Source organism: Scomber scombrus, chromosome 10, assembly GCF_963691925.1.
Source record: "Scomber scombrus chromosome 10, fScoSco1.1, whole genome shotgun sequence".
NCBI classification, from domain to species: domain Eukaryota; kingdom Metazoa; phylum Chordata; class Actinopteri; order Scombriformes; family Scombridae; genus Scomber; species Scomber scombrus.
This window is the reverse complement of record NC_084979.1, coordinates 31,520,338-31,547,210: the sequence shown is the minus strand read 5'-3', so window position 1 is coordinate 31,547,210 and position 26,873 is coordinate 31,520,338. Positions and strand designations below refer to the sequence as shown.

The following is a 26,873-nucleotide window of genomic DNA, read 5'->3' as shown; positions in this document are numbered from 1 at the left end:
TTTCTTTTGCAGCTTTCCTTAAAAGCTCTTTCAGTATATTTTCCTCCTTTTCCACATCAGTTAATCATATAGAATCTTCCTGTTGTTACTTTTGCTGTCTGTTGGTTCGCAGCATTTCCTCCTTTTGAAAAGATGAAATGAAGACAAATGCAAAGAGGATAAAAAAGAGCACAGAGAGGCCAGGGTTCTGAATAAGAAGGGAAAACATCATATATATATATATATACAAAAATGACAAACAGCTCTGAGGTAAGTTTTTCCTGATGAACACGACACACTGCAATGTTAAAGATGCATATTTCAGTATCTTTGAAAGGTTTGTATATCTGCTGGTTAAACGGTTCATTGAACTGCACATAAACAGGATCCAACAGGTAACCTAGGTGACCAAAAGTGCTTTAAGAATGTCACAGTTGATCAAAACATTTTAAGTTAATAAATAATTGAAGTTCATGGTTAATTTAATGTAGTTTAAAATTGTCTACAAGGTTAAAAACAATATTAAAATAGTTGTACTGTTCCTTTAACAACGTGACTGTGAACTCCAGCTGTGTTTACTGGAAAGAATCACAGTGAAGCTACGAGGAGATAAAAGAAAGACGGAAGAAAACATGTTAAACTTTCTTTTTTCGAGTTTTTGGGATGATTTTTCTTCGCTTTTTCATCTCCATGGAAACGGGACTTGGTGAGTTAATTACTTCTTTTACCTGTAAAGTCTTCAGTTTATCTTGTCTTCAGATAAGCATGGACAGCTCGACACCAAGTCAGGCATGCAGTTCCATTTGATACACCTCACATGGATTTAGTCTGCATTTCTAGGGCCAGTTTGTTTGGGACCTTAATATACAAATATACATTCTTCTCACTGCTTTAATCTATGAGCGTGTGTCTTTTGGCAAGTAAACATGCTGCATTGTTCTAATCCATAATTATTGTTCTCAGTGTGGACGGAGCTTAACGTTTTGGTTGATTGGGTACAGATCACCAAAGTTATATGGTACCTGTCAGGTATTCCTCACCTGTTCTTCAGACAGTCGCGGTCGAGTGTCGGCATCTTCAATCAGTTCTTTAGCAACATCAAAACATTCTTCCCAGTTGTCTCCATTTATTTTTTTCCTTCATTTCTTTAGTCAACCTTTCTTTTGCAGCTTTCCTTAAAAGGTCTTTCAGTATATTTTCCTGCTCCTCCAAAATCAGTTCATCATATAAAATCTTCCTGTTGTTACTTTGTCTGTGTCTGTTGGTTCACAGCATTTCCTCCATTGAAAAGATGAAATGAAGACAAATGCAAAGAGGATACAAAACAGTACAGAGAGGCCAGGGATCTGAATAAGAAGGAAAAAAATCATGTGTGTATATATATATACACAAAAATGACAAACAGCTCTGAGGTAAGTTTTTCATGATGAACACGACACACTGCAATGTTAAAGATGCATATTTCAGTATCTTTGAAAGGTTTGTATATCTGCTGGTTAAACGGTTCATTGAACTGCATATGAACAGGATCCAACAGGTAACCTAGGCGACCAAAAGCCCTTTAAAAATGTCACAGTTGATAAAAACATTTTAAGTTAATAAATAATTGAAGTTCATAGTTTATTTAATGTAGTTTAAAACAGTCTACTAGGTTAAAAAACAATATTAAAATAGTTGTACTGTTCCTTTAACAACGTGACTGTGAACTCCAGCTGTGTTTACCGGAGAGAATCACAGCGAAGCTACGAGGAGATAAAAGAAAGACGGAAGAAAACGTGTTAAACTTTATACATTTCGAGATTTTGGGATGATTTTTCTTCGCTTTTTCATCTCCATGGAAACGGGACTTGGTGAGTTAATTACTTCTTTTACCTGTAAAGTCTTCAGTTTATCTTGTCTTCAGATAAGCATGGACAGCTCGACACCAAGTCAGGCATGCAGTTCCATTTGATACACCTCACATGGATTTAGTCTGCATTTCCAGGGCCAGTTTGTTTGGGACCTTAATATACAAATATACATTCTTCTCACTGCTTTAATCTATGAGCGCGTCTTTTGGCAAGTAAACATGCTGCATTGTTCTAATCCATAATTATTGTTCTCTGTGTGGACGGAGCTTAACGTTTTGGTTGATTGGTTACAGATCACCAAAGTTATATGGTACCTGTCAGGTATTCCTCACCTGTTCTTCAGACAGTCGCGGTCGAGTGTCGGCATCTTCAATCAGTTCTTTTATCAACATTGAAACATTCTTTCCTGTTGTCTCCATTTATTTTTTTCCTTCATTTCTTTAGTCAACTTTTCTTTTGCAGCTTTCCTTAAAAGGTCTTTCAGTATATTTCCCTCCTCAAAAATCAGTTCATCATATAAAATCTTCCTGTTGTTACTTTTGCTGTCTGTTGGTTCACAGCATTTCCTCCATTGAAAAGATGAAATGAAGACAAATGCAAAGAGGATAAAAAAGAGCACAGAGAGGCCAGGGATCTGAATAAGAAGGAAAAAAATCATGTATATATATATATATACAAAAATGACAAACAGCTCTGAGGTAAGTTTTTCATGATGAACACGACACACTGCAATGTTAAAGATGCATATTTCAGTATCTTTGAAAGGTTTGTATATCTGCTGGTTAAACGGTTCATTGAACTGCATATGAACAGGATCCAACAGGTAACCTAGGCGACCAAAAGCCCTTTAAAAATGTCACAGTTGATAAAAACATTTTAAGTTAATAAATCATTGAAGTTCATAGTTTATTTAATGTAGTTTAAAGTTGTTTAGAAGGTTAAAAACAATATTAAAATAGTTGTACTGTTCCTTTAACAACGTGACTAAACTCCAGCTTACCGGAGAGAATCACAGCGAAGCTACGAGGAGATGGAAAAAAATGCGTTAAACTTTCTTTTTTCGAGATTTTGGGATGATTTTTCTTCCCTTTTTCATCTCCATGGAAACGGGACTTGGTGAGTTAATTACTTCTTTTACTGTGTAACCAGTTAAATCCTCTGTTTAAATGTAAAGTCTTCAGTTTATCTGCTTTATAGCTAAGATATTTTTATGAGAGCAATGTTGTATGAGCGTGTCCCTTTAAGAGAGAGAAGGCACATTGAAGCGGGACAGACAAGTGTGGAGTAATAGTCAGCAGACGAGAAGAAATGTTCTGCTTATGTTTTTGTAAATAAATGTAGAGCATCATAGTGTCCGTCCACTGTTTATCCCCATAAACGCTCAATTATTCTCAGTTTTGTTCCTCTGTTAAGACAAAAACTGACTTTTTTATCCACTGAAAATTGATCTTTTCCAAAAAAATGTTCAGTTTATATTCATACTGTTAATTTCATGTATCTTAATTTTTTCAGGATTATTCATCTTAAATCATATAATTAAATACATTGAATTAGGCACAAACAGAATAACAACAGAGTTAGTTAATAAATCACATTAACAACACTTCAAGTTACACAAAGACACAAAGAGTAAACACTTGTTGTGAAAGTATTTTTTATTATTTATGAGAACTTAACTTTTCATTCCATCACAAACAAACACCAACTATATAATAGAAAATATGTAACATCTATAAATTAGCCTTCATATAAGTATTAACATCATAAACAGTTTCTGATCTTTGTATTTTTAAGACTTTATTCCTTCTGTTGGAGGTTTTGTTTGAACCTCTGCTGGTCGTATATTAGCTGAGTTTGTTAAGATGCATGTAAAGTTTTCAATATTTAATAAAAGTAAAACGTATCAGAGCTGCAAATCAACCACAGAACAACAAATCACAGCAGAGTTTCTTCCACAGTATACAAATCTAGACATTTTTAATTTATTTTTTATTCTAATATTTAAAGACAGAAACAAGGACAGACGACCCAAACACACCAGTGCTGCAGAACATAAAAGCAGGAACGCTGTACAAATAAATAAATTCAGCAAAAATAATGAAAATTAAAAGCAAAGAGTGCATAAAATAAGAAATGTAACAAAAACAGCTGCTTGAATCCAGATTTGGTGCCGAAACAGTGTTCAAATAAAACAACTAGAGGATAAAGATGTGATAAAATGATTAATTAAATGTACACATAACAACAAAGAAAGAAAAATGCTCATAAAAACTTAATAAAATTTATTAATTTATTAATTTATTTTATATTTCTAAAATGGATCTGATACAGTTTACATCATGATCCAATCTGTTTTCCTACAATTAAGTAAAAATGATCTCATTTTTATGAATTACAGTATTAAATACAAAAACTATTGATTGACTGAAGGGTTTTTTGGAGCCTCGTCATTAAGGCTTCTTATTTTGGGATCCAGCAACATTTTGAAATGATTTAAAATTTAAAAAATTAAACATTCAAATTAGTGAAAAGTCATCAAATCTACAAATCTATTGGTGTAATTCTCACAATTAATCACAATTTAGACAAAAACTAAAACATCTTTGAATATAAAAGGCTGTACAGTAAGAAAACATTTAGTTTGGGATACTTTTTTTTAACAGTAATTGTCATTTAAATGTTTGTTTGTGGGAGATTTTGACTGTAAACTGTAGATATATACGATAATGTATATAATCAATACATTTCTATTCAATCTGAGCTTGTTTCATAAATTATTATTTAGTGTTTATTGCTCAACTTTCCCTTTTCTTCAAAGCAAATTCATCCGTGAGGAACAAATCAAAGCTCTAACTGTGTTTAAAGTTAAACCACGTTTAAAGAAATGAAACTTTTAATGTTTTTAAGGATTTAACCTGCAGATCCTGTTCAACATGTTTCTATCAGCTACGAGCAGAAAACAGTCTGAACTCTCAACACGTTCGTAGTCTGAAGGCACAAATACTCAAAAGAGAACATTTATTATTTTCCCTTTAAACCCTGAGAGATATTCTTTTCTTCATAATGTACAAAAGGCTAAAGCTTCAAGAGAAACACAAAGTATTTCATTAAAAAAAGTAAAATACAGAAACATGAAAAATAAAAGTACACAGAAAAATACCCGTTTGCCAAACTGACTGAACTCAGCAGTGACTCTGTGATTAGTGAATTATCTGAGAAGCAGAGAGCAGCTGTGCTTACTAATGTTATATTAGTTGACATCATATTCTTCTCCACCAATCAGGATTTAGCATCATTTGGATCCGATGACGTATTATTGAGTCGCTGAGAGACAGATCTGATCAAACCTCACCGACACAAGCAGGAGGAAGCAGCTCGGATTTTCAGAGTAAAAGTTAAAAGATTAACACCGTCAGCAACGTTCAAAATATATTAACACGGCTTCTGTGAATCTTCTGTTTTAACTCTCTTGTTGTCCTTCGGTTCATTTTGACGCAGGAAGACAAAACTAGGTTTAGTTTCATTTAAATATAAAAGTATAAAACCTTATTCTCTAAAACCAAATTGGGTCATATTTCACCAGTTGAAGGGAAGAAAACTAATGGTGCTTTTCCACTACACAGTTCCAGCACGACTCGACTCGCCTCGGTACGTTTCCAGGAACCTTTTCCATTACAAAAAAAGTACCTACTCAACGTGAGCGGGGTCGTCATAGCACGGCTCCGCGAAACTGCCGTGACTTCGTTTTATACGCGACACAAACACACAAACAATGGAGGACATGGAGGCGATGGTGTACTTGCTGCTGTATGAGTCTTTCTGTCTCACACAAAGCAAGAGAAGAGAAACCAATCTCTGTAACGCTGTTGTTGGTATTTAAAAATGCCGGGTTTGATTCTTGTGTGGGACGGCTCATGACTCTTCCAGTGACTCTCTGACCAATAAGTGGCCGGCAGTCTGGTGACGTCACATTTAGTATCGGCTCGGCTCGCTTGGAACCTCGGCAGAGCAGATACTAAAAAAGTACCAGGAACTATCCCTGATTGAAACGCCAAAAAAAACGAGGCGAGTCGTCCTGGAACTGTGTAGTGGAAAAGCGCCAAAAGAGTTAAGCAAAGTTTCATCGTGTTTCGTCACCGCCTCAGAAGGCAGAAATGTGTCCTGGAGTGGAGCAGAAATGGTGAGTACAAGTATTAAAATGAAGATTATGATTATTATATTAAAGTAAGTGAACAGTGATGTGTCTCATAAAAACATCGGCAGTGACGGCTGCTCTCCGCTTTGTATCATTTTGATTGACAGACAGCAAAAAGCACTTTGTAAACTTAAAAAATAAAAGTTTCTCTCACAGATTCTGCTGTGAATATTAAAATCATGTTTTAGACTTTAGTAGAAAAATAAAATCTTTGTGTTCCTGGTTCACTTCCTGCAGCGCTGCTAAACGCCGCTGTGCTCCGTTATCCAGCCGCGGTATTTGGTGATTCGGGTGTAAACGCCCGGTTTGTTCCTGCGAGCGCAGCCGTCGCCCCAACTCACCACGCCGGCCAGGAAGACCCGCCCATTAGCACCGGTGACAGACAGCGGGCCGCCAGAGTCACCCTGAGAGAGAGACAGACAGACATATTTAAATATATAATAAATATTTTTTTACAATTAAAATCAGACAGATAATCCTGAAAAGCAACAGTATAGATAAAGACTTCTTTTTTTAACTAAAGTTGATTTTAGATGGTTAAATACATTACGTACTGTATCTTGGGATGTATGACTAGTGTTAAAGTCATAAATCTCTCTAAGTCGTTTACTTTAAATAAATAAAAAAGCAGTAAACTAAATTTTAAACAGAGTAGAGGAAATACTGCTTTCCTCTGATGTGTATTGTGATTGGTTACCTGACAGGCGTCCACGCCTCCTTTCAGGACTCCAGCACACAGCATCCTGTCAGTGACATCACTCATCAGCTTCTTACACACCGTGCCGTTAATAACCCGAACCTCCGCCTTCTGCAGGATGGCCGCAGCAACGCCTGAAAGACAACGGGAACAAATCTGAGTCAAATGGTTTGTTTTGTTTTACACACAAAAAAAGTCCAATAATCTCAATCAAGGAGCATTTAGCAGCTAAAGAGCCTGCTGGAGGTGGAGCTAGTTTACACTACTTTATATACAGTTAGCTAGTTTATTTCAGTGGTTCCCAACCTAGGGGTGGGGCCCCTCCAAAGGGTCAGCAGATAAATGTGAGGGGTGGTGAGATGATTAATGGGAAAGGAAAGAAGAAAAAACTAAGTTCTGATACACAAATGTGTTTTCAGTTTTTGGACTTTTTCTCTAATCTTTGATTTTTGCTGAAATATTGGATCATTTGAACATTTATTGAGATGAAACCATGTGAGAAGTTTAGAGGGAAAAATCACTATTTGGTGGAGCTGTTAACAACTCATAGACATCTGAAATGTGAGCCTGACTACACACTGCTTTTTGGTTTCATCTTTAACAATGTGTTGTATTTATAAAGCTTGTTATATTATCCATTGTGTCAAATCTGCATCTGAAAAGTAACTAAAGCTGTCAAATAAATGTAGTGGAGTAGAAAGTACAATATTTCCCTCTGAGATGTAAAAAGTAGCATCACATGGAAATACTACAGTAAAGTACAAGTACCTCAAACTGTACTTAAATACTCAAGTAATTGTTCTTAATAATCAAAAGGTGTAGTTTTTAACTCACCTCCCTCTCTGGTGGCTCCCCAGCCGGTGATCCAAGCCTCTTGGCCTGCTGGGAAGTTGTGTGTGGTGGAGGGAAGGCAGATGGGCCAGATGTTCTGGTTGAGTGTGACATCAGAGTCTAGTTCCATCAGAGCGATGTCGTTGTCGTAGGTGCTCGGGTCGTAATCTTTGTGAGTGATGATCCGCTTCAGGTTCCTCCTCACCGTCCACTCATTGGTCAGACCCTGAACGTGCAGCCCCATGAGGGCCTGCCATTGGTCGGCCTGGGAGTACCTGAGACAGCACAGGTGGAGAGGTCAGAGGTCACGTCTGCAGCAGGGAGCAGCTGAATGACTGTAGTGTGTCAGACTTTTATTACTACAAAATGTGAGTTCAGCCTTGAATATTAAAAGTTTTTATACATGCAGAGTTTTATTAAAGCGATGGTTCGGCGTAATTTCGACCTAGCGGCATATGCACCATGAGGTCTATCTAATCACCGCCTCAGCCCTTTTTTTTCATTTGGTGGAGTAATTTACGAGATACACTGGTGGGTCCGTTAGCGCCTTTACTAAGCCATTCGGCTGATGGCTCCAACTCCACTATTTTGCGACCAAATGAAAAAAAAGGGCTGAGGCGGTCAATAGATAGACCTCATGGTGCATATGACGCTAGGTCGAAATTACGCCGAATCATCGCTTTAAAAGGCTTTTTCCACCCCAAGTACATTTTGAAAGGTGGCTGTTCAGGTGTATTTGGATTTATTTGACTCTGAGCTTGACGCTGTTTATATCACAGGTATCTCAGAAGAGGTGGAGCTGCCCCTACTTGACTTTCCCGCTGTCCTGGACACAGTGGGCGGCGGTCACCAGCCAGCGGCTGCTCAACACCGACGCCCCACACGTGTGACCTTTGCCCCTGACATGGAGGCTGACCTGCCAGGGCCACTCGCCCTCCCGCGACGCCTGACCGCCCACGATACGAGAGCTCCGGTACGGCCGCGTCCCGCACTCTGAAAACACACAGTCACAATGTACAGTTAGAGATAAACTACACACACACACACACTCATCACTACTGACACACTCTCTGATGTTTGATTTAAATCTTCAGTTGTGTGTTAAACGTACCACAGTTGTCCTCATCGGAGCCATCCTCACAGTCCTGCTCTCCGTCACACTCTGGGTTCTGTTTGCTGATGCAGAGTCCGCTTCTGCAACGGAAAGTGAACTCTGAACACTGCTGCAGCACCAGAGCTGAAAGACGAGAGAGAGATAGTCAACATCAACTTCCCAAAGAGCTGAAGTTTACTGTCATGTATGAGAGAAAAGCATCAAATCATCACATCTGAGAAGCTGAAAACAAATATTTGGCATTTTTGCTTCAACAATGAGACTACACAGATATGAATCCTCAAAGAGCAGACATGGAACTATTTTTAAACGCTCAAGTCCTTTTAACAACTATCTTTCACTTTTTAAGAATAATTAATTTTAAATAAATTAGAGTGTCTGTTAGAAACTGTAGGTTTGTTTCCCTTCATATCAATAACTCATAACAAGGAGACTAAGTGGTATAGTGGTGCACCTCCCAAACTTTCACCAGGCTGAGTATGTGTTGGTGCTCACCTCAGTTTGCTGTGTGTCTTTTGAGAATCTCTCACGGTAAGTAGTTTTTAATCTATTTCATTTGGATTATGATGTTTAAGTATGATGAGGAACATTTGATACACAGTACCAGTCAAATGTTTGGACACATCTTCCCATTAACTTGAATGAGAGAGTGTGTCCAAACTTTTGACTGGTACTGTAATTTGCTAAATAGTTCCGCATTTGAAAATGTCTTCAGCTTATTTTTTATTTGAAATATTAATTGTATTGTAATTTGCAAGTATTTAACATCATTTCAAGCTGGATTTCTAATTTGTTTCTTTTATTTTAGAACCATGGCAATCAACAAAGCATCATTCTAATACCAACATTCACATCATTTTGGGAAATAAACAAAATACTAATTGATTGCAACCTGTGTTTCCTGGTGGTTCTTTGGCTCCAGTTCGAACCATTATACATAACAGTGTCAGTTTCTTACATTTTTCACACGTGGACTCATCAGATCCATCGGAGCAGTCGTCTTGTCTGTTACACTTCAACTTCTCTGAGATGCAGCGTCCATTTCTGCAGGTAAACTCTCCTGGTTTGCATTGTCCTGTAAAAGAGAAAGAAATGAAACCACAGTGAGATTTTCACTTATGAAACATTTAACAGCCTGATGGTGAGTATGAAGAGACATCGTGTGTTCAGCAGCTTGACGTGTTTATGAAGTTCATCCAACAGTTCGACTCACCGCAGTTCTCCTCGTCACTGTTGTCTCCGCAGTCGTCCAAGCCGTCACACTCCCAGAACTTCGGTTTGCAGCGACCGTTTTTACACTTCATCTGAGACGCTTCACACTCTGAGCAGAGACACCAAGAAAAACATGTTACAATACTTCCTGTACTCTGTTTCAGCTGAGTCCGTCGAGTCCTTCTGAAGACGTAAACCTGACAGAGCTGCTCACAGAAATACAGACTAGTGTTTAAAACCAGCTGAAAATGAGCCAAGCATCATCATCTATGAAATAAATGTGACATGTTGAGTTAAAAGCTGATAAACTTCATCAGAACAATGAAGCTGATTGTACAGAAGTATTTCCGAGTGAAGCATCTTTACTCACAACAGATCTTTGAATGAATAGCTGCACACACTGACTTTATTTCATTAGCAGCTGATCAGTTTAACCTGAGATCAGAAGCTGCCACTGATATATTTTTATTGATCTTTGCTCATTAAAAAGGAAGAGGAGACATTAACCCTCCTGTTGTCCTTGAGTCAAGGAAGGAAGGATGGGAGGGAGGAAGAAGGAAGGAAGGATGGGAGGGAGGAAGAAGGAAAGGAGGGAGAAAGAAGGAAGGAAATGAGGGAGGGAGGAAGGAAGGACAGAAGGGGAGAAGGAGGAAGGACAGACGGAAGGGAGGAAAGAAGGAACAGTCAAAACAGACGGGGTCAATTTGACCCAGGAGGACGAAACGAAGGTTAAGAGACTGATCAGCGTCCACAGTCAATTATCTGGACTCACTGCAGTTGTCCTCGTCGGTGCCGTCTCCACAGTCGTTCCAGCCGTCACACTGCAGAGTCGTGTTGATGCACAGGTTGTTGGAGCACTGGAACTCTCCCGGACAAGCTGAGCAATGACATCACACAGTCAGACACTCCAATCCAAACGTCACTTTTCAACTAATAACTGATGGTATGCTTTAGAAAGTGTGTTATTAGATTAAAACACTCAAACCATTGCAGCAGTCCTTTAATGAAATCTAAATAAAGAGCGTTTTTCTTACGGTTGGTTGGGACGAAGGCTTCGTACTCGGCGGTGAAACCCTGGTCCACGTAAGACTTGTCCGAGTTGAATTTGACGGTCATCTTGTTGCTTCTGCTGGTGAACACGCTGCTTTCTAGGTTACTGCCGCAAAGTCTACAACACAGAGAGAAACAGGAAGGTAAGACAGTCATAATACAGTAACACAGAGTGGTTTTATTTATCGTTATAGAACATTAAACATTGATCTTTAGAGCATCTTAGCTTTTATCTGGTTGTCTCGTTTTTATTGTGTTAAAAGTACAACTGGAGTGGCAGCTGTAATCTCATTATATGTTAAATATACTGACAGTAAAGCTTTCTATTCTATTTAAAAGTTAGATCTAAAATCATCAGTACCGGAGTCTGACCACCAATCAAAGGTAAAGAGGAAGTACTGAAACTAGAAGCTAAATGTTGGATGATGACCGACCTCTGACCGTTGACATCAACATAATCCTTCGGACATCCCTTAGTGTCTCGTCCCAGGGAGAATTCCTTGAACTGCACCTTCACAAACTTTTCTTTTGGGACCTGAAATAGTAGCAATGACAAAAGATCATCATAAAAACACAGAATCTGTTAAATATCACATTAAACATTAAGTAGTCGATTTGGTGCATCTTTTCTGTTTATTAGAGTAAATGTATGTTTATTATTAACTGCAATCTAAGAAACACATTTCAAACATTTCTACATTTATTTGAAATAAAACAAGTTTCAAAAATCTAAATTAAATGTTTTCAGGTGTATCTGAGCAGGACGCCATTGGATTTTTGCAGTTTTTTTTAATTGTGCATCATCATCCAATCATGTTCGTTAATTTAAGGACCGTCCACATATCACCATATTTGGTGATGGAGACATTGATTTCTGCTTTGAGACTTAAGAGACATTTTTGACCATTTTCAGTAAAGCTGTATCAGCTGTTCAGTGACGCCCTCGACTCTGCTGTAATCAGTTACGAGCCACCATAATCCTCCATCTACATTTCATTTTGATTCTGAATGTTTTTTTTTCTGCGTCCTAAATAAAGTTTTGAAGGACGAAAAAGAAAATCTAAACAAATAACCAAACAGGTCAGATTGTAGCTTTAAGTATGAGTAAAGAAAGAAGATTAACCCTCCTGTTGTCCTCGAGTCAAGGAAGGAAGGGAGGAAGAAGGAAGGAAAGGAGGGAGGGAGAAAGGAAAAGAGGAAGGAAGGAAATAAGGAAGGTAGGGGGAGGAAAGAAGGAAGGACAAAAGGAGGAGGGAGGGAGAAAGGAAAAGAATGGAGGAGGGAATGAAAGAAGGACAGATTAAAGAAAGAAGGGAGGAAGGTATTTGGGAGGAAAGAAAGAGGAGGGAGGGAGGAAGGTACAGTCAAAACAGACGGGGTCAATTTGACCCGGGAGGACGACAGGAAGGTTAAAAACAGGTCACACACATTACTTGCATTAACCCAAGGTGCTCATTAATTACTCAGATCACAGTGTTTTTACATTAGCAGACACTGACCTCGATGTCCCAGACACACGTGGTTGTTGGAGGATAGTTGGAGGGGAAGAAAGGTGAAGAGAAAGATCCTTTATCTGCCGTCAGTTTCCCTCCACAGTCTGAACAACGAGACAGACGAGTCACACTGAAGTCAACATCAATCAATCTGTTCATGGGTCTGAATGTAGAGACGCTAAGATGATTAAATATTATGAAACTACAAATGAAAAGTCACTAAATCTTACTCTCATATTTTTAAACTAATTGACTAAAAATGTAATAGTTAGTCAATTATTTGATCGACTTGCCACAATTCTGATTCCAGCTTCTTAAATGTGAACATTTTCTGTTTCTTTTAGTACTTTCTGACAGTAAACTGAAATAAAATGTCAGAAAGAGTTGACAAATATTCATCACAGTTCTCAAAAACTCACTCAAAATAATCCAGTTTACTGTCACACAAAACTAAGAAATAAAAAGAGAAAAGTTCCACAGTTGTTAAAGCTGTAATTAATTGCAACCAATCAAATAATTAACTAATGTTACTCAGCTCTGGGAAAACTTGAAACAAATCAAATGATGTCAGTTTTAGCCTCTGATGAAGAGTGACTACAGCTCAGAGTGTTTCCATACTTGCTGCATTCAGAGGGATCTGGGAGTAGTTAGCTCTGAAGCCGGGGAAGTTCTTCTCATCGCTGGTGATCATAGTCAAGAACATGACGTTACCCGAAGACAAGAAGGACAGAGAGCCGTGAGGGTATCCACACTGTCTGAGAGACGACACAGTGTTAGTCTGAGAGGCTGAAACTTACCTGAATCAGTGTTTCCATGTGATGCTACTTTCTACATCTCAGAGGGAAATATTGTACTTTACTGTAGTACAGTTTTAGGTACTTGTACTTTACTGTAGTACAGTTTGAGGTACTTGTACTTTACTGTAGTACAGTTTGAGGTACTTGTACTATACTGTAGTACAGTCTGAGGTACTTGTACTTTACTGTAGTACAGTTTGAGGTACTTGTACTTTACTGTGGTACAGTTTAAGGTACTTGTACGTTACTGTAGTACAATTTGAGGTACTTGTACTTTACTGTAGTACAGTTAGAGGTACTTGTACTTTACTGTAGTACAGTTAGAGGTACTTGTACTTTACTGCAGTACAGTTTGAGGTATTTGTACTTTACAGTAGTACAGTTTGAGGTACTTGTACTTTACAGTAGTACAGTTTGAGGTACTTGTACTTTACTGCAGTACAGTTTGAGGTACTTGTACTTTACTGTAGAACAGTTTGAGGTACTTGTACTTTACTGTAGTATTTCCATGTGATGCTACTTTCTACATCTCAGAGGGAAATATTGTACTTTCTACTCCACTACTTTTATTTGACAGCTTTAGTTACTTTTCAGATGCAGATTTGACACAATGGATAATATAACAAGCTTTATAAATACAACACATTGTTAAAGATGAAACCAAACAGCAGTGTGTAGTCGGCTCACATTTCAGATGTCTATGAGTTGTTAACAGCTCCACCAAATAGTGATTTTTCCCTCTAAACTTCTCACATGGTTTCATTTCAATAAATGTTCAAATGATCCAATATTTCAGCAAAAATCAAAGATTAGAGAAAAAGTCCAAAAACTGAAAACACATTTGTGTATCAGAACTTAGTTTTTTCTTCTTTCCTCTCCCATTAATCATCTCACCACCCCTCACATTTATCTGCTGACCCTTTGGAGGGGCCCCACCCCTAGGTTGGGAACCACTGGACTAAACTAGCTAACTGTATATAAAGTAGTGTAAACTAGCTCCACCTCCAGCAGCTACAGTTTTTGCTCTCTGACAAACAACTTGTAATTAATTGAGATTTGAAGAAAACATTTTAACCCTTAACCCTCCTGTTGTCCTCGTGTCAAGGAAGGAAGGGAGGACGAAGGAAGGAAAGGAGGGAGGAAGGTAGGAAGAAGGAAGGAAAGGAGGGAGGAAGGTAGGAAAGGAGTGAGGAAGGAAGGTAGGAATAAGGAAGGAAAGAGAGGAAGAAGGAAGGGAAGTAGGAAAGGAAGGAAGGAAAGAAAGAAGGAGGGAGAAAGGAAAAGAGGAAGACGAAAGAAGGGAGGAAGGTAGGGGGAGGAAAGAAAGAGGAGGGAGGGAGGAAAGAAGGAAGGAAAGAAAGAGAAGGATGGAGGGAGGAAGGACAGATGGAAGGAAGGGAGGAAAGAAGGAACAGTCAAAACAGACGGGGTCAATTTGACCCGGGAGGACGACACAAAGGTTAAATAAAGTTTTTTTTCCCTCCCTCCCTCCTTTCCTTCCTTCCCTCCGTCTGTCCTCCCTCCCTCCTTCTTTCCGTCCCTCCTTCCTTTCCTTCTTCCCTTCCTTCCTCCCTCCTTTCCTTCCTTCCCTCCCTCCTTTCCTTCCTTCTTCCTCCCTTCACTTCCTTCTTTCCTTCCTTCTTCCTCCCTTCCTTCCTTCCTTGACTCAAGGACAACAGGAGGGTTAAATCACTACGTGGACGTGTTTGCATCAGTCTCACTCTGTCAGCACGCGGGGCTCCATGGCAACCAGAGCGTCGTAGATCTTGATGAAGTCCTGCTGGCAGTCCTCCTCCAGGATCAGAGTGTGGAAGTCCAGCTTGACTCGATGTCCTCGGTCGGCCCTCAGCTGCCACTGCAGGAGAGCGTTGGGAGGATACGAAGAGTCTGGAAACCCCGGAGACTGGAACACACCCGCTTTACTGACGTGGACGTTGAAGGACTTCTTCTCTGGAAATATAATATATGAGAAGCCAGGTATTAGGACCGAGCACCAGCTTTCATTAAAGCACAGAGGAAACACAGACTGATGTTTGATACTAATCTGGCTCCATGTGACACACACATTTATTTATTTATCTTTGCAAAAACTTCCACATCAATGTCAGCTGATTTATATTGTTTGATGTACTGTTGCTGTCCTTGAGTGCTTTGAAAGACGTTCATTATTATTATTATTATTATACATGAACCTTTGCTCTGTGTTGGTAATCCATTATTATCCTGTTTCTGCTTCTAAGTTCAATACAAACATTAAACTTTAATATCTGGAACTTTAATTCGACTTTATTTTAGCACCATTGTACTGTTAATAATGGTTTTAATGATTTTCAGCTTCTGTTGACAGAATAAAAATAATCTCACTCAGATTTTCACAAGTCAAGGTTTTTTACAATCTACAAATTTCTACAATAAATGTATGGAAGAAAATTCTTAATTTCATTTTATTTATTGTTTATCCTCTAGAGCAGAGGAGTCATTCAAGGGCCACATACAGACCAATTTGATCTCATGTGGCCAGATTATTAAAAAGATGGAAGGAAGGAAGGAAGGACAAATGGTAGGAAGGAAGGAAAAGAAGAGAGGAAGGGAAGAAGGAAGGAAAAGAAGAGAGGAATGGAAGAAGGAAGGAAGGACAAATGGAAGGAAAAGAAGAGAGGAAGGGAAGAAGGAAGGACAAATGGAAGGAAGGACAGATGGAAAGAAGAAAGGAAAAGAAGACAAGAAGGAAGGAAAAGAAGACAGGAAAGAAAGATGGAAGGAAGAAAGAGAACAATGACAGATGGAAGGAAGCAAGAAAGGAAGAGAAGAAAAGAAAGAAGGGAAGAAGGAAGCAATGAAGGAGGGACAGATGGAAGGAAGGAAGGAAAAGAACACAGGAAGGAAAGTGGGCCGGATTGCACTCCTTCGGCGGGCCAGTTCTGGCCAGCGGGCCTCATGTTTGACCCTTCTGCTTTAGAGTCTTGGGTCGAGGGTCGTGGAGCTGCAGTCAATCACAGCGCTAACAACCACCTTTAAATTCCGCCTTAAAACCCGACAAACAGATTCAGGCTCATATTGATTTCTTGAAGATGAAACTAAATCATATCTTTTTTTATGTGTGTTTGTTAGTTGCCTATAAATAAAATTCATTATTATCATTATTATAATAATAGAGACAGACAACCATTCAAACTAGAGCTGGGCAATATATCGATATTATATAAATATCGTGACATGACACTACATCTCGTCTTAGAATTTGGATATCGTAACATCGTGATACGGAGTCTTTTCCTGGTTTTAAAGGTGTATTACAGTAACATGATTTATCTTCTAGCTGTTCTGGTACTTTGCCTTTACCTACTTTGTCATTATATCCAAATTACTGATGATTATATATAAAAAATCTTATTATGCAATATTGTTGCACTATCGATATCGAGGTTTCTGGTATAAAATATTGTGATATATGATATATCTATATCGCCCAGCCCTAATACAAACTCACATTTACACCTACGGCTCATTTACAGTCACCTGCATGTTTTTGGTATGAAGGAGGAAGCCAACAGTTTTAATATTAACTATGAAAGATAAGTAATTTTCATCCAACTCTGGTCAATAAGACTTAAATTCTTACCAATAAACGAGCTCCTCATCATGCGTGGATCTTTAGCTGTGAGCAGAGAGGAAAAAAAATATATTCATTTAAACTCAATTAAAAGCACAGTTTAGCTCAGAAGAATCACATTACTTATAGAACTTTAACATTTGTCTCAACCAGGCGGGGAGTTCCGGTCCTCTACAATGAGGCCAACGCGGAAGTAACTTAAAACTGCATTCTATCAAAAGGCCACCAGGGGGCGACCGTTTTGGTGTCAAAAGGACTTCCGTCTCTATACAAGTCAATGGAGAATTCACCAACTTCTCACTTGATTTCTAACCTCCTTCCTTCCTTCCTTATTCCTTTCTTTCCTTCCTTCCTTCCTTATTCCTCTTTCCTTCCTTCCTCCTTTCTTTCCTTCCTTCCTTCCTTATTCCTTTCTTTCCTTCCTTATTCCTTCCTCCTTTCTTTCTTTCCTTCCTTCTTTCCTTCCTTCCTTACTCCTGTCCTTCCTTCCTTCTTACTCCTTTCTTTCCTTCCTTCCTTCCTCCCTCCTTACTCCTTTCTTTCCTTCCTTCCTTCCTCCTTTCCTTCCTTCCTTCCTTCATCCCTCCATCCTTACTCCTTTCCTTCCTTCCTGCTTCCATCCTTACTCCTTTCTTTCCTTCCTTCCTTCCTTCATGCCTCCATCCTTACTCCTTTCTTTCTTTCTTTCCTTCATTCCTTCCTTCCTTCATTGACCAGAGGACAACAGGAGGGTTAAACACTTCATCTTTGACTCTGGATGAGTCATTAACACAGTTTTCTGACATTTTATCATTGAGTAACTGATGAATATAAAGGTTATTGCAGCTGTAGTAGATGTGAGTCGCTGTAAAAACCTCGTGAGACGAAGCTGTTGACGTTGAGAGGGTCTGTGGGTTTCAGCATCTGGCGTCCGCGGCTCGAATGACTTCCTGCCGCCGGCTCCAGAGACTCGATGGCTTTGTCCACTGAATCCTGCTGAGGGACGGGCAGCTCGAACTCTGACTCGTAGTACGCAACCACGCTGTCTCCGTCTCCCTCGCTGCAGCAGAGGATAAAGTGATGGAGCGTAGCATTAGCGTAGCATAAAGACTGGAAGCGGGGGGAAACTGCTAGCCTCGCTCTGTCCAAAGATCTAAATATACACCTGTCAGCTCCTTTAACCCTCCTGTTGTCCTCCTGGGTCAAGTTGACCCCATCTGTTTTGACTGTTCCTTCCTCCCTCCTTCTCTCTTAATTTCCTTCCTCCATCCCCCTTCCTTTCTTCCTTCCTTTATTTCCTCTGTCCTTCTTCCTCCCTCCCTCCCTCGCTCCTTTCCTTGCTTCTTCCTCCCTTCCCCCTCCCTACTACCTTCCTTCCTTCCTTATTTCCTCCGTCCTTCCTTCCTTTCCTTCCTCCCTTCCTTTCTTAACTCGAGGACAACAGGAGGGTTAAATAAAGGTAATGGAATACAATTGTTCTAAATATTACATTTAATCTGGGGAATCATGGAGATCAGGAAACATTTACATGTTTTAAATGAAGTCATTATTAGTATAAGTCCACTTAAATACACTGTAGGTGATAAAATATGTAATATATATAATGACTTATATAAATAAATATATTTATTTATTCCTTTTGTGGTTACACCATTTGACATTTTCAGGAGCATTCAGTCTTACTTTTGGTTGAAAAAAATGGTGCAAATGTCATTTCAAATGATATAAAACCAACAAAAATACTAAATGTACATTTTAACAAACCCGATGCTGCTTTTAAAACTAGTTTAACCCTCCTGTTGTCCTCGAGTCAAGGAAGGAAGGAATAATGGAAGAAAGGGAGAAAGAAAAGGAAGGAGGAAAGGAAAGAAGAAAAGGAGGGAGGGAGGAAAGGAAAGAAGGAAGGGAGGACGGATGGAAGGAAGGAGGAAGTAAAAAAAAGGAGGGAGGGAGGAAGGAAGGATGGAAAGATGGAAGGAAGGAAGGAGGGAAGGAAGGAAGGACAGACGGAAGGAAGGAAGGGAGGAAAGAAGGAACAGTCAAAACAGACAGGGTCAATTTGACCCGGGAGGACGACACGAAGGTTAACTGATTTATGAATTCATCATCTTTAGGATTTAGTGATTAGTGACTCTTTAAATGGATCGGTACCTGAACGCCTGCACCGAGGAGTCTCTGAAGTATTTACCCAGCACTGAGTCTTTGGAGTAAATGAGTTTCAGCTGAAAGGTTAAAAACAAAAGGTCACATTAACATCTGTTCAATGTTACAATAAACAAAGCAGAAGAAGAGACACAGAAGCAGAAGTATAAAACAGGCGTGTAGATCTCCCATGATGCTTTGCAGCAAAGTGTGAATGTGTCTCACCTGCTTCTTGACCAGAGATGCTAGCTTGGTGAACTGCTGGCTCGCTGGATCTTCATACGCTGCCGTGAACGGCTGGTTACTGATTCCCATCGAGCCGATGTAGATTCTCTTCACTCTGACGTCTCGACGCACTGAAGACACAAACATGTTCACACTGTTTATTTATCTGCTGTGAGTTTAATGATGAGTGTCAGCAGGAAACCAAACCATCTCTCCTCCATCTGCAGGCTGAGTGACTTATAATACCTTTTCCCCACTTAGTGAGAGAAGAGCAACTTTTTGGACTTAAAAGGACGAGTTCCCAGTGTTTCCCTCTCTGTAATCATTCCTCCTGTTCATAGTAGTAGTAGTACTTTATGGAGTAGTAGTAGTAGTAGTAGTACTTTATGGAGTAGTAGTAGTAGTAGTAGTACTTTATAGAGTAGTAGTAGTAGTACTTTATGGAGTAGTAGTAGTAGTAGTACTTTATGTAGTAGTAGTAGTAGTACTTTATGGAGTACTTTATGACTTCCATTGTAAACATGATGAAGGGATCTTCTAATGGCTCTAACCCATAATGAATGAACAGGAGGAATCATTACTCTGAGTCAGGTCTCAATGTGTTGGAGGCACAACAATGAAAGCTTATCTCAGTTTCTAGCTGCACTGTTTGTCTAAGCAGCATAAAGCTTCCTATCAGGGCTCTGCTATGTGGTCGAGCCTGCTGTGAGAGATCTGAGCCGTGCACTTCCTGTTGCCTGATGAATAGAGATTGTTATGATGAGCTCACAGTGGAAGTGCCAGACCAGCAGTCCGGTCAGCAGAGACAGAGCGAGGGCCGAGAGCAGCAGGCCGACGCCGATCCACAGCTTCTTCCTGCGGCCCGGTTTCTTCTCCAGATGTTTGGAGTCGGAGGCCGGCAGGAACTGAAGCACCGTGTCCCATTCTGCGTCCTGAGGAGAGATAAAAGACTCTCAGTGAATTTGTTTAAACATTGACACAGACGAGAGGAAACAGGCTGATCGGAGCTTTTCTTTGGTTCTGATTTCCTTTAAAGCTTTTCTGTGTTAATTTAAGTGAAGCAGCCCTTTAAACTTCCTGTCGTCCTCCCGGGTCAAATTGACCCTGTCTGTTTTGATTCTTCCTTCCTCCCTTCATCCCCCTTTCTTCCTTCCTTCCTTCTGTCCTTCCTCCCTCCCTCCTTCCTTTTTACTCCCTCGGTCCTACCTTCCTTCTTTCCTCCATCCTTCCCTTCCTTCCTCCCTACATCCCTCCCTTCCTTCCGTCTGTCCTTCCTCCCTCCTTCTCTTTCTTTCCTTCCTTCCTTCCTCCCTCCCTCCTTTCCTCCCTCCCTCCTTCTTTCCTTCCCTCCTTCCTTCTTTCATTCCTTCCCTCCTTTTCTTCCTCCCCACCTTCCTTGGGATCATTTCCTCCCTTTTTCCTTCCTTCCTTCCTTCCTCCCTCCCTCCCTGCCTTCCTTTTTCCTCCCTTCCTCCCTCCTTTCCTTCCTCCCTTCCTTCCTTCTTCCTCCGTTCCTTCCTTCCTTCCTTGACTCGAGGACAACAGCAGGGTTAAAGAACTTTTAAAGGAACTTTTTTAACGTGATGATGAAATATAATCTCACTAGTAATAATAGTAGTAGTACTTTGTGTAGTAGAAGCAGTAACATTATTAAAATGATTATTCATTCATTAAACCAGGAGCGGATTCATGTTGAGCTTTGGTTGGACCTCGTCAGTCTGGTCTGATCTGTTCTGACATCACAAACCAGTTTTACACTCAGGTTCATCTGTTGTGTTCAGACATTTAACACCTGAGAGCTTTGACTTCTGCTTTTGTTCAGTGAAGAATTGACTGATGGATAGCAGTCAGAGTCAGTGTGTGTGGGACAGTGAGGGTGAAGCTGCTGCTGGGTGGAGCTGCGTCAGCGTGTTGGGTCCTGCCAACAACAACAATAACAGAGTTACTCCACACCTCTGCTGCTGATCCACACCTTTCTACTGATCCACACCTCTGCTGCTGATCCACACCTTTCTACTGATCCACACCTGCCATAATCCAACAAACCAGTCAGCAGCAGAATCAGGCCAGAGTTCACAGCTGACATCACACAGACAAGGTGTGCAGGGTGGCTCAGTGCTAACAGCTAACAGCTAACAGTGAGATAATGTTACAGGGAGCAGCTGCATGAACCTGAACGCACACAAAGACAAATATGCAGACGCATTCCTTTCTTTTCATTAATGAAGCCGTGTGTCCACATTGTTCTGGTTGATACAGCTCACTGCTACTACTAGTACTCCTAAAAGTACTACATCTACTAATACCACTACTACAACTACTTCTACTGTTATAACAACTATTACTTCTGTTACTAGTACTCCTACACAAAGTACTACTTCTACTAGGCTACTACTATAGACTGTATATAAGAAATGGACGTAACATCCATGACGTCACCCATTGGTTTGTGGACTGCTGCTCGGAGGCCAATAGTATCGGATCTGAGCAGCGCCATCTTGAACATTTCAGGTGCATGCTGGGAAAAATAAAAACAGGGATTCTACTTATATGGGCATCAGGAGGAGCATGAGGCGCCCTCCTGAACCTGTGAACCAATCAACCTGTCAATCACGACGTAGCCACGCCCTAATTCATACCCTGCTTTATCGTCACATATAAAATCAGGGAGGCCAAAATGTCCCAAATGAACATCATACTGCATTGAAGAAGGCTTTAAACTAGCGATTGAGACCATAAACACATTTTGAAAACGTTTACTGAGGTTAGAAATCAAGTGAGAAGTTGGTGAATTCTCCATTGACTTGTATAGAGACGGAAGTCCTTTTGACACCAAAACAGTCGCCCCCTGGTGGCCTTTTGATAGAATGCAGTTTTAAGTTACTTACGCGTTGGCCTCATTTCAGAGGACCGGAGCTCCCCACCTGGCTACTACTAAAAATACTACTACTGTAATAACTACCATTACTACTGTTACTACTACTACTGCAAAAAGTACTACTTGTACAAATACTACTACTGTAACAACTACAAAAAGTACAACTTCAACTTCTACCACTACTGCTACTATTAATACTACAAAAAGTACTACTACTACTGTAACCAGACACACACACTGTCACAGTTACCTTAAAATGGATTTAAACATGAATCACTTTAATCAGAGACACAAACATTAGAGGAGAAGAAGAAGACGTGCAGTTTCTCCAACAGTAATAGAGTTTATATCGTGGACTATAATCCATCATCAGCTGTGATATCTTATCATGAGAAGTGTGATTAAATGAGCTCACACTGAAACCAACATACAGGGTGTGTCATAACTACAGATGAAAGAAGAAATAGTTTATAAGTACGCCTTTGACTGGAGCTGGTTTCAGTCTAAACATTGTTTTATTATTTAGATTTTGTCTCTCAGCTTCTTCCTCAAAACCTGGGACTGAAAAACGAGTCTGAGTCTCTGAACTTCTGTTTTTAAATGTGTGCATGTTTTTAGTAAAAGTACTGCAGTATTATGAGTGATGTAGTATGCAGTATTACAGTAAAAGTACTGCAGTATTATAGTGATGTAGTATGCAGTATTACAGTAAAAGTACTGCAGTATTATAGTGATGTAGTATGCAGTATTACAGTAAAAGTACTGCAGTATTATGAGCGATGTAGTATGCAGTATTACAGTAAAAGTACTGCAGTATTATGAGCGATGTAGTATGCAGTATTACAGTAAAAGTACTGCAGTATTATGAGTGATGTAGTATGCAGTATTACAGTAAAAGTACTGCAGTATTATGAGCGATGTAGTATGCAGTATTACAGTAAAAGTACTGCAGTATTATGAGTGATGTAGTAGCAGTATTACAGTAAAAGTACTGCAGTATTATGAGTGATGTAGTATGCAGTATTACATTAAAAGTACTGCAGTATTATGAGTGATGTAGTATGCAGTATTACAGTAAAAGTACTGCAGTATTATGAGCGATGTAGTATGCAGTATTGCAGTAAAAGTACTGCAGTATTATGAACGATGTAGTATGCAGTATTGCAGTAAAAGTACTGCAGTATTATGAGCGATGTAGTATGCAGTATTACAGTAAAAGTACTGCAGTATTATGAGTGAAGTAGTATGCAGTATTACAGTAAAAGTACTGCAGTATTATGAGCGATGTAGTATGCAGTATTACAGTAAAAGTACTGCAGTATTATGAGCGATGTAGTATGCAGTATTACAGTAAAAGTACTGCAGTATTATGAGCGATGTAGTATGCAGTATTACAGTAAAAGTACTGCAGTATTATGAGCGATGTAGTATGCAGTATTACAGTAAAAGTACTGCAGTATTATGAGCGATGTAGTATGCAGTATTACAGTAAAAGTACTGCAGTATTATGAGCGATGTAGTATGCAGTATTACAGTAAAAGTACTGCAGTATTATGAGCGATGTAGTATGCAGTATTACAGTAAAAGTACTGCAGTATTATGAGTGATGTAGTAGCAGTATTACAGTAAAAGTACTGCAGTATTATGAGTGATGTAGTATGCAGTATTACATTAAAAGTACTGCAGTATTATGAGTGATGTAGTATGCAGTATTACAGTAAAAGTACTGCAGTATTATGAGCGATGTAGTATGCAGTATTACAGTAAAAGTACTGCAGTATTATGAGCGATGTAGTATGCAGTATTGCAGTAAAAGTACTGCAGTATTATGAGCGATGTAGTATGCAGTATTACAGTAAAAGTACTGCAGTATTATGAGTGAAGTAGTATGCAGTATTACAGTAAAAGTACTGCAGTATTATGAGCGATGTAGTATGCAGTATTACAGTAAATAGTGGTTTGGTCCCTCTGACTCTGATCATTTGAACATTTATTGAAATGAAACCATGTGAGAAGTTTAGAGGGAAAAATCAGTATTTGGTGGAGCTGTTAACAACTCATAGACATCTGAAATGTGAGCCGACTACACACTGCTGTTTGGTTTCATCTTTAACAATGTGTTGTATTTATAAAGCTTGTTATATTATCCATTGTGTCAAATCTGCATCTGAAAAGTAACTAAAGCTGTCAAATAAATGTAGTGGAGTAGAAAGTACAATATTTCCCTCTGAGATGTAGAAAGTAGCATCACATGGAAATACTACAGTAAAGTACAAGTACCTCAAACTGTTCTACAGTAAAGTACAAGTACCTCAAACTGTACTGCAGTAAAGTACAAGTACCTCAAACTGTACTGCAGTAAAGTACAAGTACCTCAATCTGTACTACAGTAAAGTACAAGTACCTCAATCTGTACTACAGTAAAGTACAAGTACCTCAAACTGTACTACAGTAAAGGACAAGTACCTCAATCTGTACTACAGTAAAGTACAAGTACCTCAAACTTTACTACAGTAAAGGACAAGTACCTTAAACTGTACTACAGTAAAGGACAAGTACCTTAAACTGTACTACAGTAAAGGACAAGTACCTCAAACTGTACTACAGTAACACACAAGTACCTCAAACTGTACTGCAGTAAAGTACAAGTACCTCAAACTGTACTACAGTAACACACAAGTACCTCAAACTGTACTACAGTAAAGTACAAGTACCTCAAACTGTACTGCAGTAAAGTACAAGTACCTCAAACTGTACTACAGTAACACACAAGTACCTCAAACTGTACTACAGTAAAGTACAAGTACCTCAAACTGTACTGCAGTAAAGTACAAGTACCTCAAACTGTACTACAGTAAAGGACAAGTACCTCAAACTGTACTACAGTAAAGTACAAGTACCTCAAACTGTACTAGTAAAGTACAAGTACCTCAAACTGTACTAACGTAAAGTACAAGTACCTCAAACTGTACTACAGTAAAGTACAAGTACCTCAAACTGTACTAACGTAAAGTACTAATGTTGTTAGTAATCTTCCAGCACTGATCACACATTAGATATGAAGTATTAAAAATAATATAGTGTATAAAACCATTAGAAGCTGACAGAAACCAGTACAGACTACAGACTACAGAAACCAGTACAGACAACAGAAACCAGTACAGACTACAGTCCGGATTAAAAACCTCTACAGACACTTTAAGACTTGACAGCATTAAAATGATGATTATTAATATCTGCATTATCATTGTTATTATCATTGTTATTATTATTATTATTCTGATGTGTTTACTGGTTTCGGCTCCTTCTCTTTGATCTCAGCTGATACTGACAAACCTGCCCGGCCTGTGACGTCACGTCTCTCCTGTTACAGGTGCAGGACTCACCTGTTTGGGGCTGAAGCGAAGTCCTGAGTCCATTGAGTCCATGTTGACTTCAGGTCTCTGTAGATTTATACCAGTTATGTATTTATGTATTATAATTATTCCTCACTCTTTAGGTTGAGTGTGTTTTCCCGCCGCTGAGTCTCTGCTGCCATCACTGAGCCGCTGACATGGCGACTACAGGTGAGCCGGCAGGTAGAAGAGACACACAAAAAAAAACCACAAAAAAAACAACTTTAAATCCAAATGTGAAAGTTTAAAGTGACGCAGAAAGTTTAGGAGTCCTTCCTGTTCCCGGGCTTCTGTCAGAGCAGCTGCAGACGGATATAAACGGGTTTGTTTTGGGTTTATTTACCGGAGACACACCGACAGATGAGGCGACAAAGAAACTAACTAAAGAGCAGAGAGAGAGGGCGGGGAGGGGGGGAGGGGGGAAAACACACACACACACACACACACACACCTGACATCCCATAATACACTGCGTCACTTTTTAAAAAACTTTATTAACAACAACTTAATGACAGGACAGGTGTAAAGGTGTATTTACATGAACAGACTCAGGCCTACCGGTGTTTCGGTTGAACTGGTCACCGTGTTAACTGGTGACTGAGACGTTACGAGAGATCAATGAGTCTCCTGGACACAATTAATAAAAACGTATATAAATGGTTAGCATGACTTAGATATTAAACACAAATCAACATGTATTTTTTTTAAAGGATTAAACTATTAATTAGGAGAAAAACTACGTGAAAGTCACCAGTTAACACGGTCACCAGTTTAACCGAAACACCTGCAGACAGAGAAATGATTACAATGGTTTCTGAGTGTAAAGAAAGTCTTGAATGTTACTGAGAACAGCTGGATGTAACACTGAGGGCTTTACACTAGTTATTTTTAAAATGTATTCGTATGTATTCACATTTTTCTTTTATATAAAATGTTTCTTCAGCCAAATCAGTCAGAAATCTTTTATATAAATATGATTTTTATTGTATTCATTTATTTATTTTGTGCTGCTCTAAAACACTTATGAAACACATTTCCACATTTGTTTCATTAGTGTCATTAAGTCTGCATGGCTTTCTACATCATGCTTGTAGGTACGTGCAGCGGCCACTAGATGGCAGCGCAGCATTCGGTTTGAGCTGGAAATAGACCTGAAGTCATTCCCATCAGTTAGTTCAGCCTAAATGTGATGTTTTACAGACCTCATTCAGACCTTCTTCCTTCCTCCTCTCCTTAATTCCTTCCTCTTTTCCTCCGTCCTTACTCCTTTCCTTCCTCTTTTCCTCCCTCCCTTCCTCCTTTCCTTCCTCCCTTCCTTCTTTCCTCACTTCCTTCCTTCCTCCTTTCCTTCCTCCCTTCCTTCCTTCCTTCCTTCTTTCCTCCCTCCCTTCCTTCCTGCTTTCCTTCCTTCCTTCCTCCCTTC

General features: G+C 39.4%; 1 protein-coding gene across 1 annotated transcript; it reads right to left on the bottom strand.

The window, feature by feature from the left end:
* Positions 1 to 6,266: 6,266 nt before the first annotated feature.
* On the bottom strand, positions 6,267 to 25,483 carry LOC133987914 (suppressor of tumorigenicity 14 protein homolog). The gene is made up of 19 exons (XM_062427399.1): positions 25,442 to 25,483; positions 19,947 to 20,109; positions 19,178 to 19,308; positions 18,962 to 19,032; positions 17,686 to 17,870; positions 16,841 to 16,876; positions 14,940 to 15,168; positions 13,040 to 13,176; positions 12,428 to 12,525; positions 11,363 to 11,463; positions 10,913 to 11,046; positions 10,651 to 10,755; positions 9,880 to 9,987; positions 9,625 to 9,741; positions 8,664 to 8,789; positions 8,362 to 8,545; positions 7,556 to 7,827; positions 6,722 to 6,855; positions 6,267 to 6,428 (listed from the first exon to the last, which is right to left on the bottom strand). Exons 1-19 carry the CDS (start codon positions 25,481 to 25,483, stop codon positions 6,267 to 6,269), a joined length of 2,535 nt encoding a protein of 844 aa, XP_062283383.1.
* Between the last annotated feature and the right edge of the window lie 1,390 nt (positions 25,484 to 26,873).

What these genes read in the sequence shown, in the direction of transcription:
- LOC133987914 (XM_062427399.1), bottom strand. Translation starts at nt 25,483, where the DNA reads ATGGACTCAATGGACTCAGGACTTCGCTTCAGCCCCAAACAG. An exon ending in TCCTCGGTGCAGGCGTTCAG is followed by an intron (nt 17,871 to 18,961) that starts GTACCGATCCAT and finishes CCTCTGCTGCAG; the next exon opens with CGAGGGAGACGGAGACAGCG. An exon ending in CAGTGACGAGGAGAACTGCG is followed by an intron (nt 9,742 to 9,879) that starts GTGAGTCGAACT and finishes TCTCTTTTACAG; the next exon opens with GACAATGCAAACCAGGAGAG.